General features: G+C 40.4%; 1 protein-coding gene and 1 pseudogene across 3 annotated transcripts in view; one reads left to right on the forward strand and one right to left on the reverse strand.

Moving 5' to 3' along the window:
• LOC111151871 overlaps window positions 1–6,416 on the reverse strand; it is a 30,123-nt pseudogene extending 23,707 nt beyond the window's left edge.
• The window catches only part of LOC111151953 (coiled-coil-helix-coiled-coil-helix domain containing 3), a 277,584-nt gene that overhangs the window by 158,715 nt on the left and 93,234 nt on the right, over window positions 1–25,635 (forward strand). For 2 of the 3 annotated variants that reach the window (XM_022510195.1, XM_022510194.1), the window contains exon 5: window positions 23,068–23,151. In XM_022510195.1, the coding sequence (XP_022365903.1) occupies window positions 23,068–23,151 (84 nt within the window). Of the gene's footprint in view, window positions 1–22,031; window positions 22,047–23,067; window positions 23,152–25,635 lie in introns of all 3 variants that reach the window. The other variant, XM_022510197.1, reaches the window with a different exon arrangement.

A 25,635-nucleotide genomic window follows, 5' to 3' on the forward strand; every position in this document is an offset into this window, starting at 1 on the left:
ATACTATTTGAATGCACTCAAAAGAAATTACATACTTAGAGTTTATTGTAAATAATTTCCTACAATGTTCTTTTCATTCTTGGGAAAATAAAGAATGGTGATACGAAGCATTGCATTTAGGGAAAAAGAGGCTGCTCAACAACGTTTCACTTTTATCAGTTTATATCTTTCCCGAACACTGGGTGATTTAGTTATTATTTCTAATTCTCTGAAAGAGCACTTGAATGGTAGACCCAGACAGCCATAAACTGGTTAGGATGAAGAGTAGAAGAAAGTGGATTTAAAATTGAGAAGTATATGGAATTGAGGGATGAGAAGGATTGTTTAACTAGATCATTGGGAAATAATTAGAAAAATAGATAACCAGTAGACAAGAGACATTTGGAAATCCAGTTTCATGAGGGGCCTCAGGAATTCATTGGCCTGCCCCCCATATATGTTAATTCAGCAGTGTGAGAGTCCAGAATGGCAATGCTAACTTCGACTTACCAGAGAAAAACATTTTGCTTTCTTTGAAAAATTAGTTTTTTTATAACTCACACAAAGCATCACAGTTTTACACGTGTCAACGATACTTCTTACTCTTTGTTCCCCATGCTCACAAAGTTAAAAATTAGAGAAGTAATGAAAAGATCAGGAAGAGATTCATATAAGCAAAAATGAAGAGACCTCAGAATGTATTTGCTAAATAGGGAATAGGGGAATTTCTTTTTTTCTCTAAATTTTTTTTCCTACTAATTGTCTGGAGGGGGAAAAAAAAAAAGGAATCCAGCCATAAGAAGTAGGGCATGGGGGGTGAAACTAATGCTTCTGATTTTGAGAGTCAGATATGTGACATACTCAACTTGACCTCTTTTGAACAAACAACAACAAACTTAGGCATCACATACATTTTTGCCCACTTAAGGGCAAGAGCAAAAGTGAGGAAGAAGAAATAAGCCAAGAAGAGAGCCACAAGGAGAAAGAAATTCTTGATAAGTGCAAAGATGGATAAATAAGGGAGGCAAAGATTATGACAAAGAGTCCAAAAGCAAACACCAGAGGAAAGAGAAAGAGGGAGCAATAGAGATTGTCCCCATCTGCCCTCACCATGCCAGTTCTAGCACTTTCTCAGGCTTCCCGGCCCATGCTTTTACCCACTAACAAGGCTTGATCAGAGTAAAGCTTTGTCAGAATTTTTCCCATGCTTATTACCTCTGTCTTACCCATAGTCACACCTATTTACCTCCGCTTTGATTCCTTGCTGCTCTCTCCCAATGGATGCCCTCCAAGCTTGTGGTATCTATAGGACTTCAGAGTGTCCTTGTTGAATTTATCTTTCTCTTCTCTATTTTAGCTTCGTTAGTAAACTTTTCTTTCTCTTCTCTATTTTAGCTTCATTGGTAAACTTTTCCTCCCATTGTTTCTAAATTGATGTGTTTAATCTGACGAGAAAGTGTAGAGCATTTGAGGGTTCCTCTTCCCTTCACCCAGCACACACTCAGTCACACACGTCTGTCAGATAGGGTGTGCTGGTTTGCCATAGCTGCACCCATTTCTTCCACTTTTAGGCTCAGTGGTTGAGAGTTTTGAAGGCTGTTGACTGGAAAAGGAAAGTATGTTTGTACTTTGTTGAAATCGAATCTGTTGTGACTATCACAACAAATAGGTCATACTTTTTTTTAAGTTTAACCATTTTTTTTCTTTACCTGTTCTATGGAGAAATCTGTTTCCTATTGAATCTACACATAATCGTACTAATTTCAGGAACACCTTGGATGAACACAGTTGTATGCCCAGGTCTCTATGGTTGAGGTTGTAACGTCATTTCTGCATGTTCAAGAAAACAGACATGCAGAACCCCTTTCTTTCGTTGGCTTCTATGTCCTAAATTAATCAGAAGTTAGAGAGCCTTTGGCTCTTTATATCCCTCATTTTCATCCAGATATCATTCTAAATCCATTGCTCACCAACACCCATTTGGCTTGGTTTGCTGCTCATCAGTGTGATCTTGTTTTGTAGTTGCTTCCAAGAGGGTCACAGTGATGCCACATCATTCTCAATTATCTTTCCGCCTGTCTTTAAAGACTTTCCCCTTCCCTGTGCTACCAGGCTCAGTCCACTGGGGTATCCCTCAGCTGCTGATTCTTCACACTTGTTCAGCCTGGGCACGATGTAGCAAGAAAGCACTGTGTCATAGACACTGCCCCCCCGCCATTCAAAGTCTTGCGTATTTGGGGTTTGGGGGCTTAGACAACGTAGAAGAAGCAGTTCAGGTAATCACATGTGGTGCCAGTCCTTGAACGCAGTCTGCTTTTCCACCTTTAGGCTTCCTGCATTCTGAGCCTGGACGGCCCTTTCTCTTGTCTGGTGGATGAACAGCTACTCAGCCTCTAGGACCCACCTCGATGTTGACCTCATTGGCAAAGCCTTTTCTGACTCCATTGGCATCATTTTCCCTTTCTCTGATTTCCATGCCATTACCTTTATCATCATATTATATTGTGATTTTTAAAAATCATCTCTCTCCCTCTTTAGATTTCTAGGTCCTTGAAGCAGAGTTTTGTCATCCTTGACATGTCTACTACAACGACCAGAGGTTGTTGAACCTGGGGAGTGGCCAAATCCCTGGTCTAGTCCAGGGAGAGGAAAGTCAGAGCTCATTTCCTTCACTACATACTCATTCTCAGGCCTCTTTTGGTATGTGTCGTTGACATATCTAGTATCTTGATTGATCGATGCTCTGGAATTTTCATCACATGATAGGGTGTTGTTCCTTGTGACTTGCGAGTTGTTGCCATGCTCGTGCGCTCTTCAGTAGAACCGAGCTGTGTCATCGTGCCTGGTTGTTATACTCTATGTTGAACAAACATACAGTGAAGATTTCAGTGTTTTGCAAATACTAATCCATTTAACCTCATAGCTACCTTATAAGGGAGGTACTATTAACATTCCCATTTTATAGATGAGGAAACTAATGTACAGAGAGGTTAAAGTAACTTGCCTTATATCACATAGCTAATAGGAGGAGGAATTGAAATTCCAATCCAGGAGTTCTGACTGCGGATGTATGTAATTAACCCCTGCACAGTTCACTGCCAACGTCAGAGGTGCTGCTTCGTCTTTAACCACCAGCATAGTTTATCTTCCTTTTTTAAAACTATTTTAGTTATTTTACAAGTAGGCAGAGAGAGAGAGAGAGAGAGGAGGAAGCAGGCTCCCTGCAGAGAGCCCGATGCGGGACTTGATCCCAGGACCCTGAGATCATGACCTGAGCCAAAGGCAGAGGCTTTAACCCACTGAGCCACCCAGGCGTCCGTCCTGTTTATCTGCCTTTTTGACAAAGAGATGGGAGCATGTCTCAGCTCAGAATCTTGGGTTGGGCAATAATTTCTAACCAGAAATTGTTTTCAGTGTGTTTTCCCTATTATCTTCTATATATGACAGCTGAATCTGGTTTTCTAATTATGGTAGTTATAGAAAGTTTTCTCTTACAATTATTGAACCTTTAAAAATGAGCTAGTTTAAAGAAAAATACCAAGTCAATAGCAGTAGGTCTTAAATGGTGGTAAATTAATATCACAGAAATCCTAAACGTGGGGGCACCTGGGTGGCGTAGTTGGTTAAGTGTCTACCTTCAGCTCAGGTCATGGTCCCAGGGTTCTAGGGTCGAGCCCCGCAGCAGGCTCCCTGCTCAGCAGGGTGCCTGCTTCTCCCTCTACCCTCCCCCTACTCTTGTGCTCTCTCGCTCACTCTCTCAAATAAATAAATAAAATCTTAAAAAAAAAAATCCTAAAAGTGGTACATGAAATATTAATTGATAGGATTTTGTGATTAGTTGCCTATACGGGATGAGGAAGAGTTATGGATACAGCAGGTTTCTAGTTAGGTTGATGTATTTGATTTTTAATATATTACCAAAGAAGCAGCTGAAGGTAAAAATGTGAGTAGTAACTGAGGGGAAAAAGGGAATAAAAAGGACATGGGAGGACACATTCATGTTTGATTATTAGTTTACTCAAATTGTATGTACATTCAGTTCTTTTGTCAGATTGGGTGTGTAGGTAAAAACTCACTCGTGCCGAAAGTGTTCTGCTCTATACAGTTTTATTTTATTTTATTTTTAAAGATTTTCTTTATCTATCTGACAGAGACACAGCGAGAGAAAGAACACAAGCAGGAGGAGTGGGAGAGGGAGGAACAGAGCAGGCTTCCCGCTGAGCAGGGAGCCTGATGTGGGGCTCGATCCCAGGACCCTGGGATTGTGACCTGAGCCGAAGGCAGATGCTTAAGGACTGAGCCACCCCATGCTGTATACAGTTTTAAACACTTAACCTGCTTGAGGAAGTGGTTTATAGATGGGTTTGGAGAGCCAAGAATCAGTCCTGTGAGGTTAGTCCAAAGGCACTAAGTCAGTGGGTAGGAGAACAAGGGGTTTATCTGGAAGGGGCAAGTATCCTGAGCCAAGATAAGTTCTGTGCCCCATAGTACATGTGATTTTTATTTTCCCATGTAACTTTATGTACCTTGACAACAAACTTTTGGTTTCTCATAGGACTTTTATGGGAAGAAGGAAAATGAAAATAATTTGAGCTGTCCACACCTTTGGGCTCCTTGGGCCTTTTTATGGATCTCTTGTCAGTGTCTGCTATGACCCATTTGTGATCTGATGGTTGCCGGGCACACCATTTAAGCAGGGGCTGTTTAAGTAATCTCGGCTGCTCTGTGCCTAAAGGTGACTCTAACAGGTGCTTCCGTGATGCTCTGGGGTGGCCCCTAGTTTTGTTTGGATGGGGGTGGCAAGTCATCTTCTGAACATTTCCTGGGCTGGGCTCTTCCCATATTATCCCCATCAGTCCCTGACCCCCAGAATGTGAGCTTCTTTCTTTCCACCTGTTTCTACTTAGATGTGTTCATTTAGGGAGTGGGCATGCTCCTGGGACTGGTGGATCCCTGCTCTGAGATGGTGGAACTCCTATCTCCTCCAGCTTTTCTGTCCACTGTCTCCATGCCCTTTCACTCCTGGTTGTTTATGGTTCAGAATGGTCTGTGCTTCTTTTGGGTCTAATCTGTGATTGCATCTCCTGCCCCTTAATTATTGTCCTTTATTCTTCTTAGTTTTCTGTAACTCTTTTCTTCTGCTTTTTCTTTCACTGAAAGCCTGTGTGATAGCCAGGGTCGTACTCTGGCAAACTGTCAGCCAAGTCCATTCGATTAGTCCTACCTGCCTAGAGCCCTGTGTTCAGGAGGTTCCACAGCCCCTTCCAGACTCTGAGTCAAGGGCAGTGATGGCCTAGTGATGTCTGCCATGGGCATGGGAGAGCGAGGCAGTGACATGCCTCTGTCTGCCATTCCGGAAGGAGTCTTGGAAGCACGTAATTGCTAGCTCTTCGCTGATCAGAATGCATTGCTCTGTTCCCTGTGATAGAGTAGAGGGGGGCAGATTGGATCAGGAGGGAATGGACATAGTAAGCTGCCTGCTTAGGCCTATCTCTTGGAACAAGAGAGATGGAGAAAATGACATGTGGAAAAATGCACAGTATTAAATTGGGAGAGAGATCTAGAAAGGGGAATTTCAGAAATACACTTTTTTTTTTTAACTCACCTTTCTCTCTCAAAAATACATTCCTTGAAATCCCAGTAGTTATTAAGAATAAGGAAGTTGAGGAGTGAGGAATGTACATTTGGTTAAGCCACTCTGTATCTGTTAGGAACCTGAACAATGTGGGCAGGTGTATAAGGAAATCTCATCATTCATCCACCAAACCTTCTTCTCTTAGGTACCTGCTAGGCTCTGTTCATGCAGTGATCAAAAGACATCCTGCCTGCTCTTGAGGGGTTCACAACCCTTTACTTTCATTTTTGTAGTTATTTGCATGCTTACATTATTTTTTGAAGCAATTTTTTCATAGGAAAAATTATCTGATTATTTTTCATTCTCGTTCCAGTCCCTAATGATTAATTTTATGTGTCCGCTTGACTGGTCTAAAGGATACCCAGATAACCAACTGGTAAAACATTACTTCTGAGTGTGTCTGCGAGGGCGTCTCTGGAAGAGATGAACATACTTGATTCAGTACACCGTGTAAAGAGATCTGCTCTCCCCAATGGCAGGCATCATCCAGTCTGTTGAGGTGAATGGAACAAAAAAAGCAAAGGAAGGGTGAATTCTCTCTCTTCTTCGTTTGGGGTGTCCATTTCTCCTGCTGGTAAACATTGTAGCTGCTGGTTCTTGAGTCCTTGGACTCCAGGACTTAGACCGGTGACCCCACCCTCGTTCTTATACTACCCGGTTCTCATACCTCTGGCCTCAGTCTGATTGTTACGCCGTCAGCTCCTCTGGTTCTTAGACTTGCAGATTCAGGCTGAATTAGCCAACCAGCTTTCTTGGTTCTCCAGTTCGCAGACAGCCGATTGTCGGACTTCTTGGCTTCCATACCACGCAAGCCAGTTCCTATAGTAAGTCTCCTCTTATACCTATCTCTCCATGTATCCTCTTGGTTCTGTTTCTCTGCAAAAATCTGACTCGTATACTCCTAAGCAACAGCACTCTATACGATGCCTCACACACAGACGTTTTTTTCGTAACTGTTACTGAATGAATTGGTGCCTCAGGCTGCAAGTGCCATGGGAGTTCATAAAAGGGAATGGTCACCAGAGCCTGGGCGTGCCTTTGTAGAGAAGGTGGTAAAGGCACTTGTGCAATAATGAGAGTCGTAGATAGAAGACATCTTGACCATTTATTGGCCATGTGTCTTGGCCATTTCTTCCCACTTCTGTGACCCTCAGTGTGCTCTGCTGTAATATTGGGGTGATAATTTTCCCAGGGCTTATTTTACTATTTTTATGCTATGAGCACTGTAGGCATAGTTTGGAAAATTTAATTTAGTCTTAGCATTGTTTTGAGAATTAAATGATGTAATAAATATGAAAGAATTTTAAGACCTCTAAGTGCTGTACAACTAGGAGTTTTTATTAATCTTTGTTATTAAAAGTGGCTTTCTCCAGACTCTCGAGTTCAGGGATCTGTCCCCTTGGGTTTATCTTCTGTTTTGTTGAATTGTCCATGGAAGCCTAAAGGAGCCAACATGATCTGGACCCAGTGCATAGGATAAAGGCTTGTGCTTCTGACTCACTTATCGGGGCCTCTTAACTGTCTATTGAAACTCATTGGCAGAGGGTCTAGAGTTTTAACTTTTTGACCATACCTTAGAAACCAAGGTCCTGAGACAAGGATGCCTACCTAAAAGCTAGTTAAATCATAAGTTAAGAATGGAATACAGGTTTCCTTGAGTCACATTTTAAAAGTGGCATACTAAACAACATGTCAGTGAAAAATCTGAGGAAATATTAAAATTAGGGTTTTTAAAAATTTATCTAGCTACATCATGATCTCTCCAAGGTGGTAGATTTTATTAAAATGAAAATTTAGTGTTAGACTGTAGCAAATTTGGGCTTTTTGGTGGGAGGGCATTGGTACTTGTGTAGAGCTGGACGTGGAGAAAGCTCCCAGTTATATTTTTCCTTGGGATGGCATAATTCTCTTTAACACCAGATTTTCAACCTCTGTCTGTCACTGGTGTTTCAAGAAAATAATGCCTAATAGCTCATGATGACATGTCCCAGTTTCCATCCTCTTTCATTAATTACTTCTTCCTCTCCAGTTAATTTTATTTTAGAATTGTGTGTTTGACATCAAATGTTTCAGTGGCCTATCTCCAGACGACATGGCTTCACTGTCTCTTTCTATGAGGAGATTTTCTGTGGCGTGGCTAACGGTACACACTGTGTTAATCCTTGCATGTCACCTCCCTGTGTTTTGGAGAATGGTTTGTTCTTTCAGTAGTGCCCTGTCCTCTCACTGGAACTTATATTATTTACTTTAGATGGGATTTAGAAAGTGCTGGTGGAAACATAACTGCCATTCAACACATGTAGGCCTCTATTATCTCACACCTGGATCCTTTCAACAGCCCCCATAATGGTTTCCCCACTGGCATTCTCCCCTCTTTCTAATCCATCCCATACACTAGGATTAATCTTCCTAAAATACTGTTTTCATCGCACTCAAAAACCTTTAGAGGCCTCCCATGGCCTACAGGCTGAAGTCCGGACCCCTTAGCCTGACCGTTCTGTCTTCCTGCGCGCTAGTTTCCACTTACTTTCTGACCCTCCTACTGTAATTCCCTCTTCAGCTGCTGTACATGCCCAGGCCTCTTGTCTTCTCTCCTCTGTACCTTTGATTACTGTCCCCTTTCTTGCAGTGGCCTTTGACTCCATCTCTGCCCATCTAAATCCCACTCATCAAGCTTTCAAGCTCAGTCCAGCTGATCGAATCCTTTATTTTCTTTGCAGTACTCACTGCCCTTATCATATATTATCTTTTATGGTGGTTGTTTGTTTGTACAACCCGTGCACTGCCCTCCACCCCAGTTTGTAAATCCCTGAAGGACACAGCCCTCACAGAAAAGAAGGGATTGTTGCTGGTTTTGTAGCTCTGTGCAAATTGGAGCTTTAGGGTTGTGATGTATGGTCATTGAGATGGATTTTCTATTGTTCTACCATGTCTAGCACAGCGTTGGAGGATCTTCATAAAATGGGTTTCATTGAGTGCTTGTTGAATAAATGAATAGGTAAGTTGATTTTGTTGTTCTGATAGGTAGATTACCTTAGCATTTAACTTAGCATCTTTGCAGGTGTATAGGGTTTGAAAGCCCAGGAAGAGACATTTCACAAGTGCCCCAGAGTCATTTATGGACCGTCTTGAATTGTGTAGTCTGCTTAGATCCTGGTTTTATGCTTATTTAGAGCTGAGTAAGTTGGTGGCCAGGTTTTCCTACCAACCACATTGGAAAAGTTCTCCAAAGTGTTCCAGGAACTATTTGGAGAATACATAAATTAACAGCTTTATGGTACATTTCAGCTCTTGAGGATACAGACTACCTCAGCAGACAGAAAGCAGCTCCAGGAGGACAAAATAGAGCTTGTTGCGAAGATCAGTTCAGCAGTCTTTTTACAAATATTCAGCCAGTTGTCAACTCTTCCTTGATCATGTCATCATTACGGCTTGTGTTCGTCTGACACCAGACAAAAAGAACAAAGGAAGAAGATGGGGGGACTTGGGAGGGAATTCCTCCAGTGCTTAAACCAGGCTTGTCACCCTGCAGGGGCACAGTATCTGGTTTTAATAATCTCATATGTCATCTGCGGTTTATTATTAGTAAAATATAAATCCACATCTCAGAACTTTTTGTAAAATTTTTGAGAAGATTATGAAATGTCACTTGTGCTCTTCTTTGAGGAAAGTGGGGGGAATGTTAAGTTGCTAAATGTCATTATTCAGCTTGTTTTCAGCTTCAGATTAATAGCAGGTGGGAGCCATTTTTCAGAGCAAACAGGCTGCCTTTTTAGTTCATTAAAAAAAAAAAAAAGGCACTAATTCTTTACCAGGGCCTGAATATTCTGTGCTAGGTGACAAATGGCAAGAATCACAAAACATTCAACATTTAAAAAAATAGAATAGCTGGCTAATATTGTAAAATTTTAAAGAACCAAGCCAGAGCTTTCAGCACAATATTTCTTTTACCATACTAAATGACTTCTACGTGGTGGTATTCATGCTTACCATCTATATCTGTTACTTTCCTTGACTTTATTTTCTCGTAGCTCTTGTAATTTGTGGTCTGTAATATCTTTGTCCACTTCTGCAGTGCTCATCCCAGATCGTAAACACCACTTAGAAGCTCTGTAGAGGCTCACCATGCAAATGCCTGCTTTTTAATATGCACGTGCATTGTAGGGGTTAGGGGAGGGAGCACTGATGTTATGTTGGGAACAGTAAGAATTTTTATTTTTGCATTCTTTTTTCTTACTCACAGGTGGGGTTTTTTTTTTTTTTTAAGATATTGTTTAATGTGTCAACTTTAAAATGTGAGTCAAGATAGCCTGTATTCTGTTCTTAACCCATGACTAAGTAGGTTTATGGTCTCATGTGCATAGAGCTGTCGCAGAGTTAGATCTTCAACGTCTGAAGACCTTGGTTTCTAAGGCACGTTCCTGCTTCAGATGTATGTGATCCTTCCTCTTTTTATCGGAGTATTTTTGATAGCTGCTGAATATGGCAGCCGGTGCCTTCAGTTTGTCATTAAGGTCGTCTTTTTTACTTGCGTTTGGTTTAAGAGGCAGGAGGGTGGGGGTCACTTTCCTTGGCGCTGGAATCAGATCACTTAGCTTCTCAGTCTGAACAGTTGCTAGGAGCTTTCTGGCCTCGATCAAATGATGGATGAATGAAAATTACACTCACAGGAGGATGGTTTTTAAGGCAGAAAGAGAACATGTAATAAGATAGGCACAACTATAAGGCAGGCAGGGTATCATGTCAAATAGTTAATAATATTCTGACTTCCCAGCAGGCAAAACCAAGTCAAGACCATGAGGTTGCTTTTTATTCTTGGGTCCAAACTTAGAGAGTGTCCGCCCAGTGAGCTGTAGTGGGAAAAGTCAGAAATTCTGTTTTCATGTGACAGCTATTCCAGCTGTGAATTTCAGGCAAGTCTCTTGCTGTTTACTTAAATGCAAAAAAAAAAAAAAAAAAAAAAAAAAAAGTTGGGGCCACATTGGTGGCTTAGTCAGTTGTGTCTGACTCTTGATTTTGGCTCAGGTCACGATCTCGGGGTCATGAGTTCAAGCCCTGCACACATTCCCCTGCTCGTGCACTCTCTCTCTCAAAATAAATACATGCATCTTTTATAAAACAAAAAGTAGGTGTAAAACTGTACTCCTTACTTCACATTGCTGTGGAGTGAAGCTTTCTAAAGTGATTATGTAGTTTTAGGTCCTTAATAGTGATCAAAGATGTTAAGAATTGAGCTAATGTTTTGGTTATGTCCATTCCTGAGTCCCTTGTTCAGCAAACCTTTGATGAAAGGCACTCCCCCGTGTGCCAAGGGATTCTAGGATTTGAGAATCCAGAGTTCTCTGCTTCATTATGGTCCTTCCACCCCAGTGTACAAATAGGGATGAGCACCGTGCTAAGTCAAAGCTGGCTACGCTCAGGGAATGAATGAGAAGACGTCTGATTCGGTGGAACCCTCTCCCCACCCCCGGAAGCAGATAAAGGCCACCTTCTCATTCCTCTTCAACAAGCTTGATCCATGAATAGAAGTGGCTTATTTACATTCTCTCTGGTGTACTCTGTTGCTTTCCATTTGGATGATTCATGGTTTGGACGCATTCTCTTCATTCCTCCTCTCTAAGACTTTTTTCCATTTTTGCTTTGTTCAAGCTCGAGTTTAATCATTCATTGTTCCCATGATCTCATGTCTCGTTTAGCCCATCAGTTAAGCTGGAGGTGTACAGAGGCTACAGATTTTTAAAATCCTCCTCCCTATCAGGTTTGGGGAAAAATGGGATGTCATGAAGGGCCAGGTACTCCTTCATTCTTTCATTACCAGTGACCATTGCTAAGGAATGTTTTAGAAAAATTTTTTATCCTTCTACTACTTTGCCAATTCCAGTTTTTCTTGGGATACATGGAGTCACATCTTACTTAAGAATTTAGTTTTAAAATCAGCATGTGAATATTATTTGTCAATTACAAGTCAGTAAAACTAAAACAAAACAAAAGAACAACAACAAAAAAAAAAACCCAAAACCAAAATCCGTGTATGAGGCAAAGGTTTCTTTTGTTCCAATTTATTCTTAGGAGTCCAGCCATGCTATTTTTCTTCTGTTATTAGGTCATTAGGCTTCTTCACTTGAGCACTAGATGAAATGTTGGCTTTTGTTTAAGGATTTGTGAATGAAAACTGTATTATCTTGAACCACTAGAATTCCATTTACTGGGCAGGGAATGAGAGAGGCCGGGAGTACACGGATTCAGACTTCCCGGTGGAGTGGGTAGAATTCTGTGCTCTACTTAAATTCCTCTCTCCCCTCTTCAGTGAGCAGTTGGATTTACATACACTAAATGTGCCTGGGATGCAGGGACACTGCACTGCCCTCTTTAAAGCCTATATGTGAGATAAAGACGCCCTGGTATTTTGTGAACTTGTTCATATTTCCGTAGAGAACGATAGCTAGTGTGATTTGCTTAGCACCAGTGTGTTGAACTTGTTTTAGAAAGTGGTCCATTTTTCTGTCTGTCTCACCCGTTTGAGTCTTTTTTTTTTTTTTAAAGATTTTATTTATTTATTTGACAGACAGAGATCACAAGTAGGCAGAGAGGCAGGCAGAGAGAGAGGAGGAAGCAGGCTCCCCGCAGAGCAGAGAGCCCGATGTGGGGCTCGATCCCAGGACCCTGGGATCATGACCTGAGCTGAAGGCAGAGGCTTTAACCCACTGAGCCACCCAGGCGCCCCTCACCCGTTTGAGTCTTACAGGTAGTGCAGCAGGTTCAAGAAGCAGCCCTGTGAATTTTGCTGGGACAGAGAGCCCTGTCACTCCTCCGGTAGCCACAGACCCACCACCGACGCCAAGTCAGGCAGGGAGGGAGCGCCACTGCTGCCATGCGGCGTCTGCCCCTGGCAACCAGGTGTCACATACACGCCGTCATTTCCAGAGGTTTTGAATGTGTGTTTGTAGCATCCTAGCAAATCGGCAGCAGAACACACACATTCATTGAATTTCCTCTGGCCTAACTTTCGAGTAGATTCAAACGGAATAATAGGAGAAATGTTGTGGTAGATGTACTGCATAAAATGTGAAGTTACAGGGATATTGAATATTATCTAGCCCGCCCCCTTAATTTTACAAAAAAGGAAGCTGGCCCCGAAAGGTTAAGGAACTTGCCCACGACCATGAGTGAGCAGCCAGACCGGAATGAAAGTTTTAACTGTCCAATGACTGTTTTGTTGCTTTTTCTGCTACACGGGATTTCTGGATCCAATTGTGTTCCGCAGGTCCAGCTGGAATTACCCAGCCTGGCCTGACCTGACTGAGCCGGAGCAATTCCAGCGAGGACGGATACGTTCAAACAGATAGAACCGCTCTCTGGTGTGCTGGTTTATGTTCTGCTTGAACCGGAAGCTGCAGTTTAAGACCTGCCCAGAGTTCGTTGTCCTTACGTGTGTTCTGTGGCAGCTGTGGGAGTGTGCCCTTGGGGTGTCGCTAGCAGAGAAGCTCTGTGAAGGGTGCACTTGGCTGTAAGCCTCAAATGGCCGCAAGCCCCAAACCCACTGCAGGGTATGTCCCCAGGTCACGCCCCCCACCGGGCTGGTAGCGCACGGCAGGGCCTCTGAGCTGGGCTGTCTCCCCTGACACAGGATTCCTCCACTGGACAGTCTCTGCTCCAAGGCTCCTGGTCGTCCTGGCTGGGTTTTCTCAGAGCTACGCTGTTGTCTTCTTCTGTCCTGGTCTCACATCTCAAGTGTCAGATCTAGAGCATCATCTGGCATTCTCTCCCCCAGTGCTGTTCCCTCTCTCCTTTACCCTTACCCCAGTACATCTCTTGTACTTCTGATGCTGTCTCAGCATCTGCATCCCAGCAGACCTGAACTGACGTGGCATATTGGCAGTTTCGAACCCATTTTTAGAATAGCCTACAGTGGGGCGCCTGGGTGGCTCAGTGAGTTAAAGCCTCTGCCTTCGACTCGGGTCATGATCCCAGAGTCCTGGGATCGAGCCCCGTATCAGGCTCTCTACTCAGTGGGGAGCCTGCTTCCCCCTCTCTCTCTGCCTGCCCCTCTGCCTACTTGTGATCTCTGTCAAATAAATTTAAAAAAAAAAAAATCTTTAGAATAGCCTACATTAGCCGTTACAGCAAATCTTGAAAATCTCTTTATGCTGAGTACTGTTGAAAATAACTACAGATTTTTGATTAGTCCCTTTTACATTGTCTTCCCTTAATGTCAAGCCAAAATGAAAAGAAATACAGTCAGGGAGTTGATGGGGAGTGCGCTGCCATCAAGAGGTTGGTCCCAGAGCCAACTCTGGCCCTGACCTCAAGGATTCCCTTAGTCAGCAAGGAGCTTGGAGCCTTGCTTGCTTCCTGATACATGAGCTGGATGATCTTTGTGGGGTTTGTTTTGTTTTGTTTTATTTGTTTGTTTGTTTTTCCAGCTGGGAATACGATATAGATTCTAAGAGGAGAGGTTGACTCCAGCCAGTTGGTCCTAATTGTGTACACATTACATCTAAGTTTAAATTGAACAAACACAGGTTAATACAAAGAAAAGGAACTCAGAAGTGGTGCAGTAATTGTCTCTATGTTGTTGTCCAGCTTACATGTCAGATCAGTGACACCCAATGTCTTGGCACAAGTAATGGGGGTTGAGCTAGCATCTCTGTGTTAGAGTGCTTCTGAGATTTTTAATCTCTATGGTAAAACAAGATTATACATAAGTGCCTGGAAATGGAAGTATTATTCCCTACAATATGGAATAAGAAGAGAGACATTTTAGTATAATTGCACCTTCAGCTGCAATTGGAAGGGCTTGTTGCTCCTTTCCGCTCCGTACCGTGTCAGCTGTGGTCTGGAGTTAAGACTGCTATGCTGTTATATGTAATGTTAACATTCAGTGGTTTATAAGCCCATCTACTCTGCAGCCGAATCTGATAATAAAAGCCCTACCTGCTCTGAGTCCACGTAATCACACGATAGTTTCATTGAACGCGGCCCTTTTTACAAACCACTTTTCCCTCTTTCAGAGATCCTTCTTATCCTTAAGGTTTCTGAGCTTACTAATGATTTTGTGGCACAGCATTCTCATTTCTTTATAGAACTTGGTCTTCTGGAACTTTGTTTTTGTTATGGATGGTCTTTTAGACTTGATGCATGTTTCTATTCTCTTGTGTCTTCCATGAACGTGTAGTGGCTAAAGCGAGTCTTCATTTTAGAGAAGATAAAGCTGCTGCTTTGAGAACTCTGAACTCCCAACAGTTCATTTCACTTTTGATTCTGCATTTATTTAATGTTTCTTCTGTGCTGGATATGGTGATGGCTGTTCTTTCTTTAAGTGGGTGAACCGGTTTCGTGTTGAAATCTCATGTGGCTTTGTACCTTTGAATGTTATAAGTTATAATGGAAGCATTATATGCCTCTTCTCAGGAATGATACATAAAATATTTAACATCAGGTCCAGGGCTTTCATTACCCAAACAGGACAGATATTAAACAAGTAGTACCCGTTTGTGTTAAGTGAATGTCATTTCTGCCTGAACTGAACATCGGGCACGTGGATTCAAAATCCAAGGTTGTCTAGGCATTGATTCCGTTTGTGTAAGGAGAGGGGCTAATGATAGAACTTCCATACCTGTTTTATGCTTTTGACACTTAGTTCAAAAATAAAGAACTAACGTTTCCAGTGTCTCCCCTCACTGGGATATGATGCATTACATGTATGTGAGCTGTTCTACATTACACCTGTGCAGTGCAACCCTACCAGTGTGAGCCAGACTCCAGCTCGATTCTGTAATACAAACAAATGTTTATTGACGAAAACTTTATTAACAGGCAGGTACAGAATGATTCCTATAACCCATTCAGTAAAATTCTGTGATGCCCCAATTGTCTATTCTTTTAAGTGTTTATTTGTATGTTTGTTTTTCAGGAAGAGGGTTACTTGGGGTAAACAAGGCTGCCTATAACCGGCCTCAGACTGCCAACAATCCCTTTACACCAGCAGTTTCACTGGGGGCAGTCTTGGCAACGCCTGGACACATTTTTGGTTGTCATAGCTCAGGGTTGGGGCGGTACGGTTGGCATCACAGAGGCTGGCTATGCCCCTCAGCATTCTGCAGGACAGAGGGCGGCTCTGCACAACACAGAATGGTCTGGCCCCAAAGGTCAGTAGTGCCAAAGGTGAGACCCTCTGTCCTGGACCAGTGTCTGGATAGAAGCCTATTAGGTGATCAAGCCAGAGGTACCATCCCTAGAGTTAGAGCTGTAAGCTTTGTGGTCATAACCTCGAGTAGTCTCAAAACAGTTTACCTAGCAGATGTCGGAGTATCTTTACGGTAGCTAACCTTTCTATCTTTCTCAGTTTTCCTTTTACTAACTAGAAGGAACCTGTATCTAACATCTATCATGCTAGTTAATGAACCATTTTCACTAATAAAATCTCATTTCCAACAGCCATTGTGCTAAGTAGCAAAACATCGTTATTGATCAAGGCACGCCTGAGTGACACCCTTGGAGTCGCCCCCTCTACGTTTTCGGCTTCCAGTTTTGAGCTTCCGGTGAGAGCACTTGCTGGTGGCGCGCACATTATATGTCTTCGAGGGGCATGCTGGCAGCCCCTGGTTCAGAGCGTAACCTAAGGGACATGGACACATAATGTCACACTGTGTATTTTGAACTAAATCACAGATTCTGGGACAGATGGGCTCCCCAGAAGTTGCGTCTAGACTCTTTACCTCAGTGTAGTTTTTTCCATTTGGGCTGCCCTGCCCCGAGTGTTTCCACTGTGGAAGTCACAGACCGAGGTTGAGTCACAGATCCATAGAGAGGAGTAAATCGCTTTTCCTGTCTCAGAGTTGGCAGGTGAGAGAGGCGCTGTGGGTAGATAAACAGGTATGATGCAAGGCAAAGTCAAAGTCAGGTGCCACATGGGGCGCCTGGCTGACTCAGTCAGTGCAACTCTTGATCTCAGGGTTGTGAGTTCGAGCCCTGCGTTGGGTGTAGAGATTACTTAAAAATAAAATCTTTAAAAAAACAAAAAAGGAGGTTACCATAAGAGACCCATTCAAAAGTTTTATTAGGTACAGAAGTAGAAGAGGCAGCGGGGTTATTACTTGGCAATAGCTACAGGAAGGAAGTAACATTACAAAAGGCTTTTAGACCATGGGTAGGGGCTGGGGTGGGTCAGCGTGTGGTCACATGGTTTTAGCAGAGTTGGAGTGGGTCTCCCAACTCCCCATCAGGTGGAGTTTCTACTATCCGTCATAATGATAGTAAGTTCCAAATTAAACTAGAAAGCTGGAGAAGTGAATGTGCCATTAAAAAATTATTTTTCCTCTCTAAAGCTGTAGAAGAAAGTTTGTAAAACCATTTTTTATTTCATCTAGCACTTAATTTTACTTCTTTTGTCAAATACCGTGTTCTTCTCAAATGTTAGGAGAGAACTTGTGGAAAAATTTAAAGAAAGTTGCTTTCTTTCTAAATTTATGTACTTAATGTCCTCTCTTCACTCATTGTTTCCTTTACTTTTTAGTTTTAAAAACTTTACCTGCCTCTGCTCGCTTTTTTCAAGAAAATAAACAGATATGCCCCCAAAGTGGCAGAGGACATATTCAACAGGCTGTTTCTAGTATGTGATCAGCGTGAAGGAAGGTGAAATGAAGGAGAGAGTTCCGGAAGCTCTTCTTGGAAAGGAATGGACTGATCAAGTCCTGGAGGCTTGGGTGGGAGTTCCAGATTTAAGAAGTCTGTTGCTAAGTCTTAGTCTAATATTCAGCTTCTGCCAGGCCTCACTGTGTTTGCACACGTAAGACGTAGTTTCACATTTGAAGCTGGAGTTTGCATGTAGCTTATGCCTCTAAGTCGTCACTGAACAGTGTGCTACAGTGGATAATAGGGTGGGCATCATTTACGTTCACCTAGATGAAGGTCACCTAATGTGGCTCGGAAAACCGTGCTTTTAACTATGATTCTTTGTTTACTAATGTCACTTGATAAAGGCTCAGTGAACCCTGTGTAATTTCTCATTTATAACAGAAGTCTAGTATTGAGCTGATTGAATACATGGCTACTTTATTTTGTTATGGCTAATTGGTATTCCCAGTGATCATGTTCTACAGCTTCTGAATAGATTATTACCCTACAAGTTTATGACTCAGCCCCACTGGAGCCTTCAGTTCTCTGTTTTATGTTAGCATATACTTTTCTTAGGTTCCTATATATTTTGTGTTCTGTGTAGCTCTGAAGAGAAATAAAGCTCTTTTCCCTGCTCTTATTTGCTTATATGAGTTTAACATAGAGATTATCCATATCATTGTGAAGGACTAAATCTCTCTCCATCCATTATGTGTGTGTTTCAGGTTTTTTACAAGAGTTAGAATGATAGGAAATATCATTATAGGGATTTCCTATTTAGGTTGATTTGTAGTTGTTGCCTTTTCTCAACCCTAGTAATCTCTGGTGTCATAGTATCCTCCCATGGAAAATTGAGCAGGTACCTGCTCTGTTTTCTCCCTTGAGCTATTCAAATTGAACACTGGCATTTCAAGGAACTTTGTCATTTAAAATGTACAAGCTTTCCAAGTAGCCCAGAATCTTTTCTTAACATGCCTTGTACTTGATGTCCAAGGTAACAGTACAACCTCTGAGCTAGGTGATTGTGATGTCACAGGGTTCTCCAGGCCATGTACCCTGTGCCACACCTCAGTCTTCAGAAGCAACTGGGCCTAAGAAGGCTGAGCTACTATGCCAAAAAGCTTTCGCTATGAAGAGTTACCTAGGAATGTATGCGGGAAGGTAAAATTCCTACCAGCACAATATGTCGTATCTGTAATCCCGGTTTTTACTTCTGTTGACCTTATTATATATTCTTTGTCATAAGTGCCTTCAAATCCTTTCTGCAAAGAAGTAAGTCTTAAGGAAGTTAACACAGGGGCACTTCATTTGGAATCTAGCTACCAACACAGAGTTAAAACATTGAAATATTTATGTGTTGGGTTTCTTAAAGAAAACTGGATTTCCTTGTTTTCTTTATGTCCTTTTTGCATATGGGGTGCTCTAGTTTTCCATAATGATCCACTTAAGTTCTGTCATGTTTTCAAGCCCAATCATGTAATCCCAAATCTAACAGGATCTGAAAACTAATCAGTGCACATTTCTTCCAGCAGGATGAATAGTAAACAAGAGATGAGGGGAAATTTCTTATATTCATTTTTTTCCCCTAAGAAATGGTTCGATAACAATAAGTAGTGTTGTAATCCTCTGTTTTTGTCCATTTACAACGATGTTCTCCCTGTTAGAGAGTTATTCATAGAAGTTTTATTTCCTCGCACTTGGTTTACTGCTTTTTCGTAAGTTGAATGTGACTCTCCATCCTGGGCATCTATTAGCTTAGTCAATGTATTCCGGGCTTATTTAAGTTTCAGGATTCATATTGTGTGACTTTCCCTCCCAGCATCACATTAACTGTTTCAAAGCAATGTGCGGTTCAGGTGCTGTGGCCATGTTTCTTGCTTTGTTATTCTCCCCAGTGGACCTCAAACTATTGATTCTGTTGGCTGTCTAGGGAAAGATTTGTGATGTTAGCCAGTAGCTTGGTGGTTTGGGGTCGTTGGAGGTAGTTCCTTTATGGTGTGCACACCTGACCTTTTCACACTTTGCTTTAAGTTTTTTCAAAGATTACATCTTTGACAAGTGAATGAGGGATATCAGTATATATCCTTTATTTCTGTTGCTTCTCAAAATTAAATTTTTTGGTGCATGTCGTCCTCAGTAGGCTCAAGCAATATGTTTGTAGTATTGAATTCTTGAGTGTTTTCTAAAGGACCATAATAGAATACATACTACTTTTTCTTCGCATTTTAAAAAATGTCTCACTATGCACTATATGTGAACAAAAGGAACATCTAGTGCAAGTGTTTTAAGAACTGTAATGTGGGTAATGTCATACTTTGAGAGAATCAAGTGCTGGTACATTAAGGATTTTGTAGGTAAGGTCATTTCCATGCTATAAATTATTGTTCAAGTTGTTAAAACAATTTAGTTGTTAGTATAATTGCTAAATACCTCACTCTCTGAGCTTCTATCTCATATTATGTTTCCATCTCATCGTCAGGGATACATGTATGTGATAATGTTTTAAGAAATATTTTTCTGATTACAGAAGTCGTAATTCGTTCTAGAAAATTTAGAAAGTATAGTAGTCCAAATAAAAAACAGTATCCCACTATGCGTATCATATCCACTGTTAACATCTTGGCATAATAGATATGCTTTTCTAAATCTGTATAACAAGGTACACTCAACTCTCCCTGTTCCTTCCTTAACCAAAATTAGGAATTTCCTGTACATACTATTTTATGACCTGTTCCCCCCACCACCAAATAAAATTTTGACTTAAAACATTACTCTATTAGAACATTATTTTTTTTAATGGCTCTAAATGTTTGGCATTATGTTTGGACTATAATCTTTATAATCAATATCCTGTGGGACCAAATCTTATTTATACAAACTTCTATTGTTCCCACTTGTTTGTTGCTTTAAGTAACATTTTTTATATTTTCTTAGATCTAAATCCTTGTGTGCTTTTCTTAATATTTCCTAGGGTTAAATGCCTAGAATACAATTGGCCAAGTGATAAGTAGATTAAAAATAACAAAGATATATGTACACATTCATCCATATATTTATATGTAGTTATTTTCATGAATTTTAGTGTACTTAATTTGTATACATTTTATTTACATAGTTAAATTCATTCTATGTGATACATAGTTCTATGAGTTTTGACAAATGCACGCAGTGGTGTAACCACCACCATTATCAACAAGCAGACTAGTTCTCTCACCTCAGAAAATTCCCTCCTGTGTCCTTTGACTACAAAGTATTTGTGTGTGTGTGTGTGTGTGTGTGTGTGTGTGTGTGTGTGTGTTTAATTTGGAAAATATAAAGAAGCAGGAATAACTAGAAATCACCCAGAAACCTACCGTTCTTCTATAACTTTCGTTGACATTTTGTTGAGTATCCTTCTGGTTTTTTCTTTCCCTACAAAGAAAGAGATTTTACTGTCCTTTTTGTTTATAATCTGTTCCTTTTTTTAACTTAGTATATTTTGGGGATATTTTTATTTAACCATTAAATTGGTTTTTATTTTGGTATCTTTGCAATTCTAAACAACCCTATCTTGAACATTTTTATATATTGTCATAATTACTTAAGAAGAGTCCTAAAAATAGGGTATAGATCTCAGTGAATATATACATTTTAAAAATATTACATTTTGTCAAATTCATTTAAAAAGTGGTTATACCAAATTACATCCTGACCAGTATGTCATAATGTATATTTGCTATATCTGTGACGTTATTATTTTCCTGTATCCGTGCCATTATTATTACTATTTTATATTATTGTCAGTTCGGTAGATGAATAATGGTATTTCATTGTCATTCTTGGATTTCTCTTAGGGTTGGCTTTTTTTCCCCATGTGTTTATTTATTTATTTATTTATTTTTTAAGATTTTATTTATTTATTTGACAGACAGAGACCACAAGTAGGCAGGGAGGCAGGCAAAGAGAGAGAGGAGGAAGCAGGCTCCCTGCTGAGCAGAGAGCCCCATGTGGGGCTCGATCCCAGGGCTCTGGGACCATGACCTGAGCCGAAGGCAGAGGCTTTAACCCACTGAACCACCCAGGCGCCCCTTCCCATGTGTTTATTATTTGTATTTTTGTGTGTGAATTACCAGTGTATGTCATTTGTGTATTTTTCTTTTGGCTTTTTTAGGGGAGGGGTAGAGGGCTCTTTTAAAGTGTTCTGTATTTTAGTAACTTTAACTCTCACAGTTCCCCATTGTGATTTCTTTTCCTCTTTTTGTCATTTGCTTTTTCATTTGGTTTAATGATTTTTTTTAAAAAATTTTAAATGGAATTTTTCTTATGTAAATTCTTTTACATTTCCTCTATTTTTGTTTTGGGTGTATATGTGTTCAATTTAAAAATCTCCTTTCTCTGTAGATCATATAGTCATGCTTATTTTCTTCACACTTAGCTTTTTAAAAAATCCTTTCTCTGTTTACTTTTTCTTTTATATTCCTGATAGGCTAGTCAGGTTTTTACTATGTTGTATCAAGGAGCCATAGATTATTATGTACTTATATATGAATATATTTTAATATAATCTTAATGGATCTTTTTAAATGTATTCACATGCTTTCAAGCAGCATGAACTTTTCACTGAAATCTTCTATTCAAACTGTAGCAGCACAGTGTCATTTAGCTGTGTCTTAAGTTAAGCAAGTTCTCTGATTTTTTTTTTTCCCTATTGCCTTCTTTGGTTTGCATCTTAGCTATCATCTATCAGATTTCTTTGTGACATCAGGAAAAAAATACTACTTCTGTTGTTAAATAACTGTTGTTTGTTTTTAACATGCTGCAGGACATTGAAGACAAAGTAAGTAGCAAAGCAATGACCTATAAATGTGCCAAGTGGGGACACTTAACTAAGCAGATTGTGGAAGTCACCCTCACACAAGGTTGAGCCATGTGACCCTTATCACCCTACAAAAACATGTGGTACATGGCAGAAGGGCTGGAATGCCAAAATACACACTTGCTGAATATCTTAAGATTTCTCATCAAGTGTGTATTCAACATTTACTGAAGCAAAAATGTTTTAAAAATTTTTAACTTGGGGTGAGACTGGGAAGTCTGTTCTCGGAGATAAGGATTACTTAAATGTAATGATGAAGATACAAACAACAATTTGAAAAATGCATTTTTTATTAACCTTGAGAAACATCCATAAGGAACTATTCTTGTCATTATTTTTCATGTATCAAAATAATTGTACTACCTTTTTAATTTTGAAAAAAAAAAACCCTTAGAAATGGGATGACTGAGTTTTATAATTAACTATTTTTATTTCTTACTATTAATTTTTAATTATTCAAAAAACACTTACAGTGGTTTTTGCCCCTTGCTCCAAAGACTACTGCTTCATAAAAAAGAAAATAGACTAATACATGGACTTAGGTGCAGGTTTCAATGGGTAATTTAAGGGTTCTCAAACATAAGATTTATGTAGGAAATGTCATATAGGCATTTTTGTTGTCCATAAAAAAGAAAAAAGATTAATAGCCATGTGGTTTACACTTGGAATAAATCTAAGTTTTATTGTATAAAATATTAATCCTTGAAATTACTCTTCAAAAGAAGTTAAACTGTGCCGTATTCTGACACTTTCTGACAAAGTAGGGCACAGCTGTCACAGTAAAAAAAAAAAAGTACAATGCAGACTCCTTCTTTACATTTAAATACAGCAATCATCATCTTATTAATATTGTTCTATGGCAGAGACCTAATAGATTGCAAAAATCTTCGGCTTTGTGTACTTATTTCTAATGCAATTTATACTTTTGCTTTGCTGTTGCTGCTTTTTCTTGATATAGTATATTCTTCATTTCTTTTTTTAGGCTAAGCAGCTGGAAGAGAAAGATCGAGTGATAAAGAAGCAGGATGCATTCTACAAAGAACAGCTGGCTAGACTGGAGGAGAGGGTATGACTATTTCTTGTCATTGATTCTCTTCTAGAACCACATCTGCAACTTTCCCATACAGTTATTTAAGCATCAATAATTAGAATGATAGCTGCTTCTCCTAGTTGAAAGGAAGTGAAGAAGCCAGGCAGGTAGATCATTCTCACAGGGTATGTCATTCCTTCTTTGGTTGTTTCGGGGTGTGGTCTTGTTATTGGGTCAAGGAGGCATTTACCGCTCTGCCCTCCCCCCAGGTATTTTGTCTGTAAACGTTTAGAAACTGCGCTGCCCCCAGGTCAGACAGGAGACTGTTTCTCTTGACTCTCCGTAACGTTGACGAAAGTTGAACGGGTTCATAGAAATGGGTGTGTTTTAGGAATATATTGGCTTGCGTAATCTTGGTTTCACTGCATTTATGGGTAAGCAGTGGGCAGGAGTTGAACAGTAGGACTGAGCAACAGGAGTTAGGAGGAGGAGTTGAGGCAGTACCTGTGGGAGGCCCTAGAGTTTGACAGAGATGCAAAGGCAGGGATTAAGGCCAAAGCAGGAGGAGACCGTGGGTTTCAGAATGGGAGTTTGAGCCACCTTGTCAGTGCCCCTGTCCAGTAACGTAGATTTGTCTAGAATCATTTCACACCAGGGCCGTACAAAGCTGGGTCTTTCTTCCCTTGGATGGAAACCTCTAAAATTTGGTTTGTTTAGAGTAAGATAATAAGTTTCATAAGAAAGTAGATAAAATAAGAAATATAGTATTAAGTCCCGTTCAGTACGGTTATTTACACAATATGCTCACCCGTGTCTGTGTGTCACTGGTGTGCGTGCTGCTTGCGTGTAGGGTTCGACTTGGGTTGAAGGCACTGGACGGACATTTACCTGCTGAGTTTTTGTAGCCTGTTTACTTTAGATTTCAGCTTCTTCAGCTGTAAAATGAAGATAGAATCGTACTTACGTCACAGATTTGTTAAAATTCATTTTCGTAAAGCACCTGCAGTAGTGTCCCACACAGGAGTATCCCACACAGAGTAACCACTCAGTCAACTCTTAGTCTACCTCGACCCTTCCAGAACGCCGTACCTGCAAGTAAATGTCAGCTGAATAAAATGAACGACTGATCGTTTTTTGAGGGGATTTACCCAGCACCTGTTCTGTCCCCACCCAGTGACTGTTTTCTTTGCCATCAGGTATTACTGCGCTAGGTACCTTTTGGATTTGTCATTGATCACTGTCGGGTACGAGAAAAGACAATGAAAAATACTCATCTGTTTCTCATAAATCCACCAATCTGATGGTGGTAATTCAGTGATTAATGTGAAATACTGAGAGGATTCACTCTTGGCAGAGGAAGCCGGTCTGTTGAGCAGCTAGCTGTTGTTTTTGGCCTCATGTTAGCACAAGGGGTGGCGGATCAGATGGAGTCGTGGTGATGATGTCAAATCATTGCAATTGGCATCTTTTTATGTAGGTGAAATATACATTTTTTCCTTTTTGACGATAAGGCTGGAAAGTAGTTATTTAGGAATTTTAACTGAAAACTGAGCAGTACCAGTGAGCTTGGAAAAATCCTACAGTGGAAGAATCGCTGTACTATTTGTTACTACCTAATAACTGCAGGCTGGACTAGGAGTCAGGAGTCATGGTGCTGTCATCCGTTATTTGACAAGTCACCTGATCTCTTCTGGTCTCTGCTTCTTTATCTATGAAGTGGGGATAATACTCCATTCCTTGCTCACGTTTATGAGTTATTGGGGGGACCAGATAAGACGAGGTATATAAAAGCTCTTTGAAAACTGGAAAATGCTTAACAAAAGCTGTTGCCATTAAAGAATATCTGCTTACTTTCCATTGTGTACAAAACACTAAGAGTCATGAAATTACTCTAGTATTGCTCAACTTCCTGCTGTCTTCTCTCCATTTCTGTAAAATCATGTTTGTTTATTACTGCCATTCCTGAAGTAGCTACATTAATTTCCTTCAATTAGATTTCTTCCAGGAATATGTGAGAGATGTAGGTCTTCAGTGATGAAGCATTTTGCAGGCTTAATACAGAAGATTGCAAAAAGAGTTCCCCTTGTTTTGTGATGACCGTGAAAAGTGCAGTGTCTCACCATTTCTATTAGAAATTCTACATACAATTCATGTTAGAAGATATAAAAGTGCTGAATCCAATAGTGCATGATGTAAAAAAAAAAAGATTATAATATTATGATAACTTGTAGAATCACCTAATGTGTACTGTAAGAAATCGAAGTTGCCTATGGTTTAATAGTGGTTTAAGTACATGTCTTTATTTAAACCAGATGAAACGATAAAGCCATAAACCAGACACCAGGTGGTGTATCATTACTGGAGAGGGAACATTGACAGAATCTCACAGAATCATTCCAAAAGTGATCCCCATCAACTAGATGAACACCGTCATTATGTACACGATCACTTTTAGATGACTCATGGTCTTATTACTTGAACTGTTCATTTTCATTGACTTGATACGAATTTCTTTTGAGA

The sequence above is a fragment of the Enhydra lutris genome, unplaced genomic scaffold (genome assembly GCF_002288905.1).
Source record: "Enhydra lutris kenyoni isolate GAN:26980312 unplaced genomic scaffold, ASM228890v2 scaffoldscaffold27, whole genome shotgun sequence".
NCBI classification, from domain to species: Eukaryota; Metazoa; Chordata; class Mammalia; order Carnivora; family Mustelidae; genus Enhydra; species Enhydra lutris.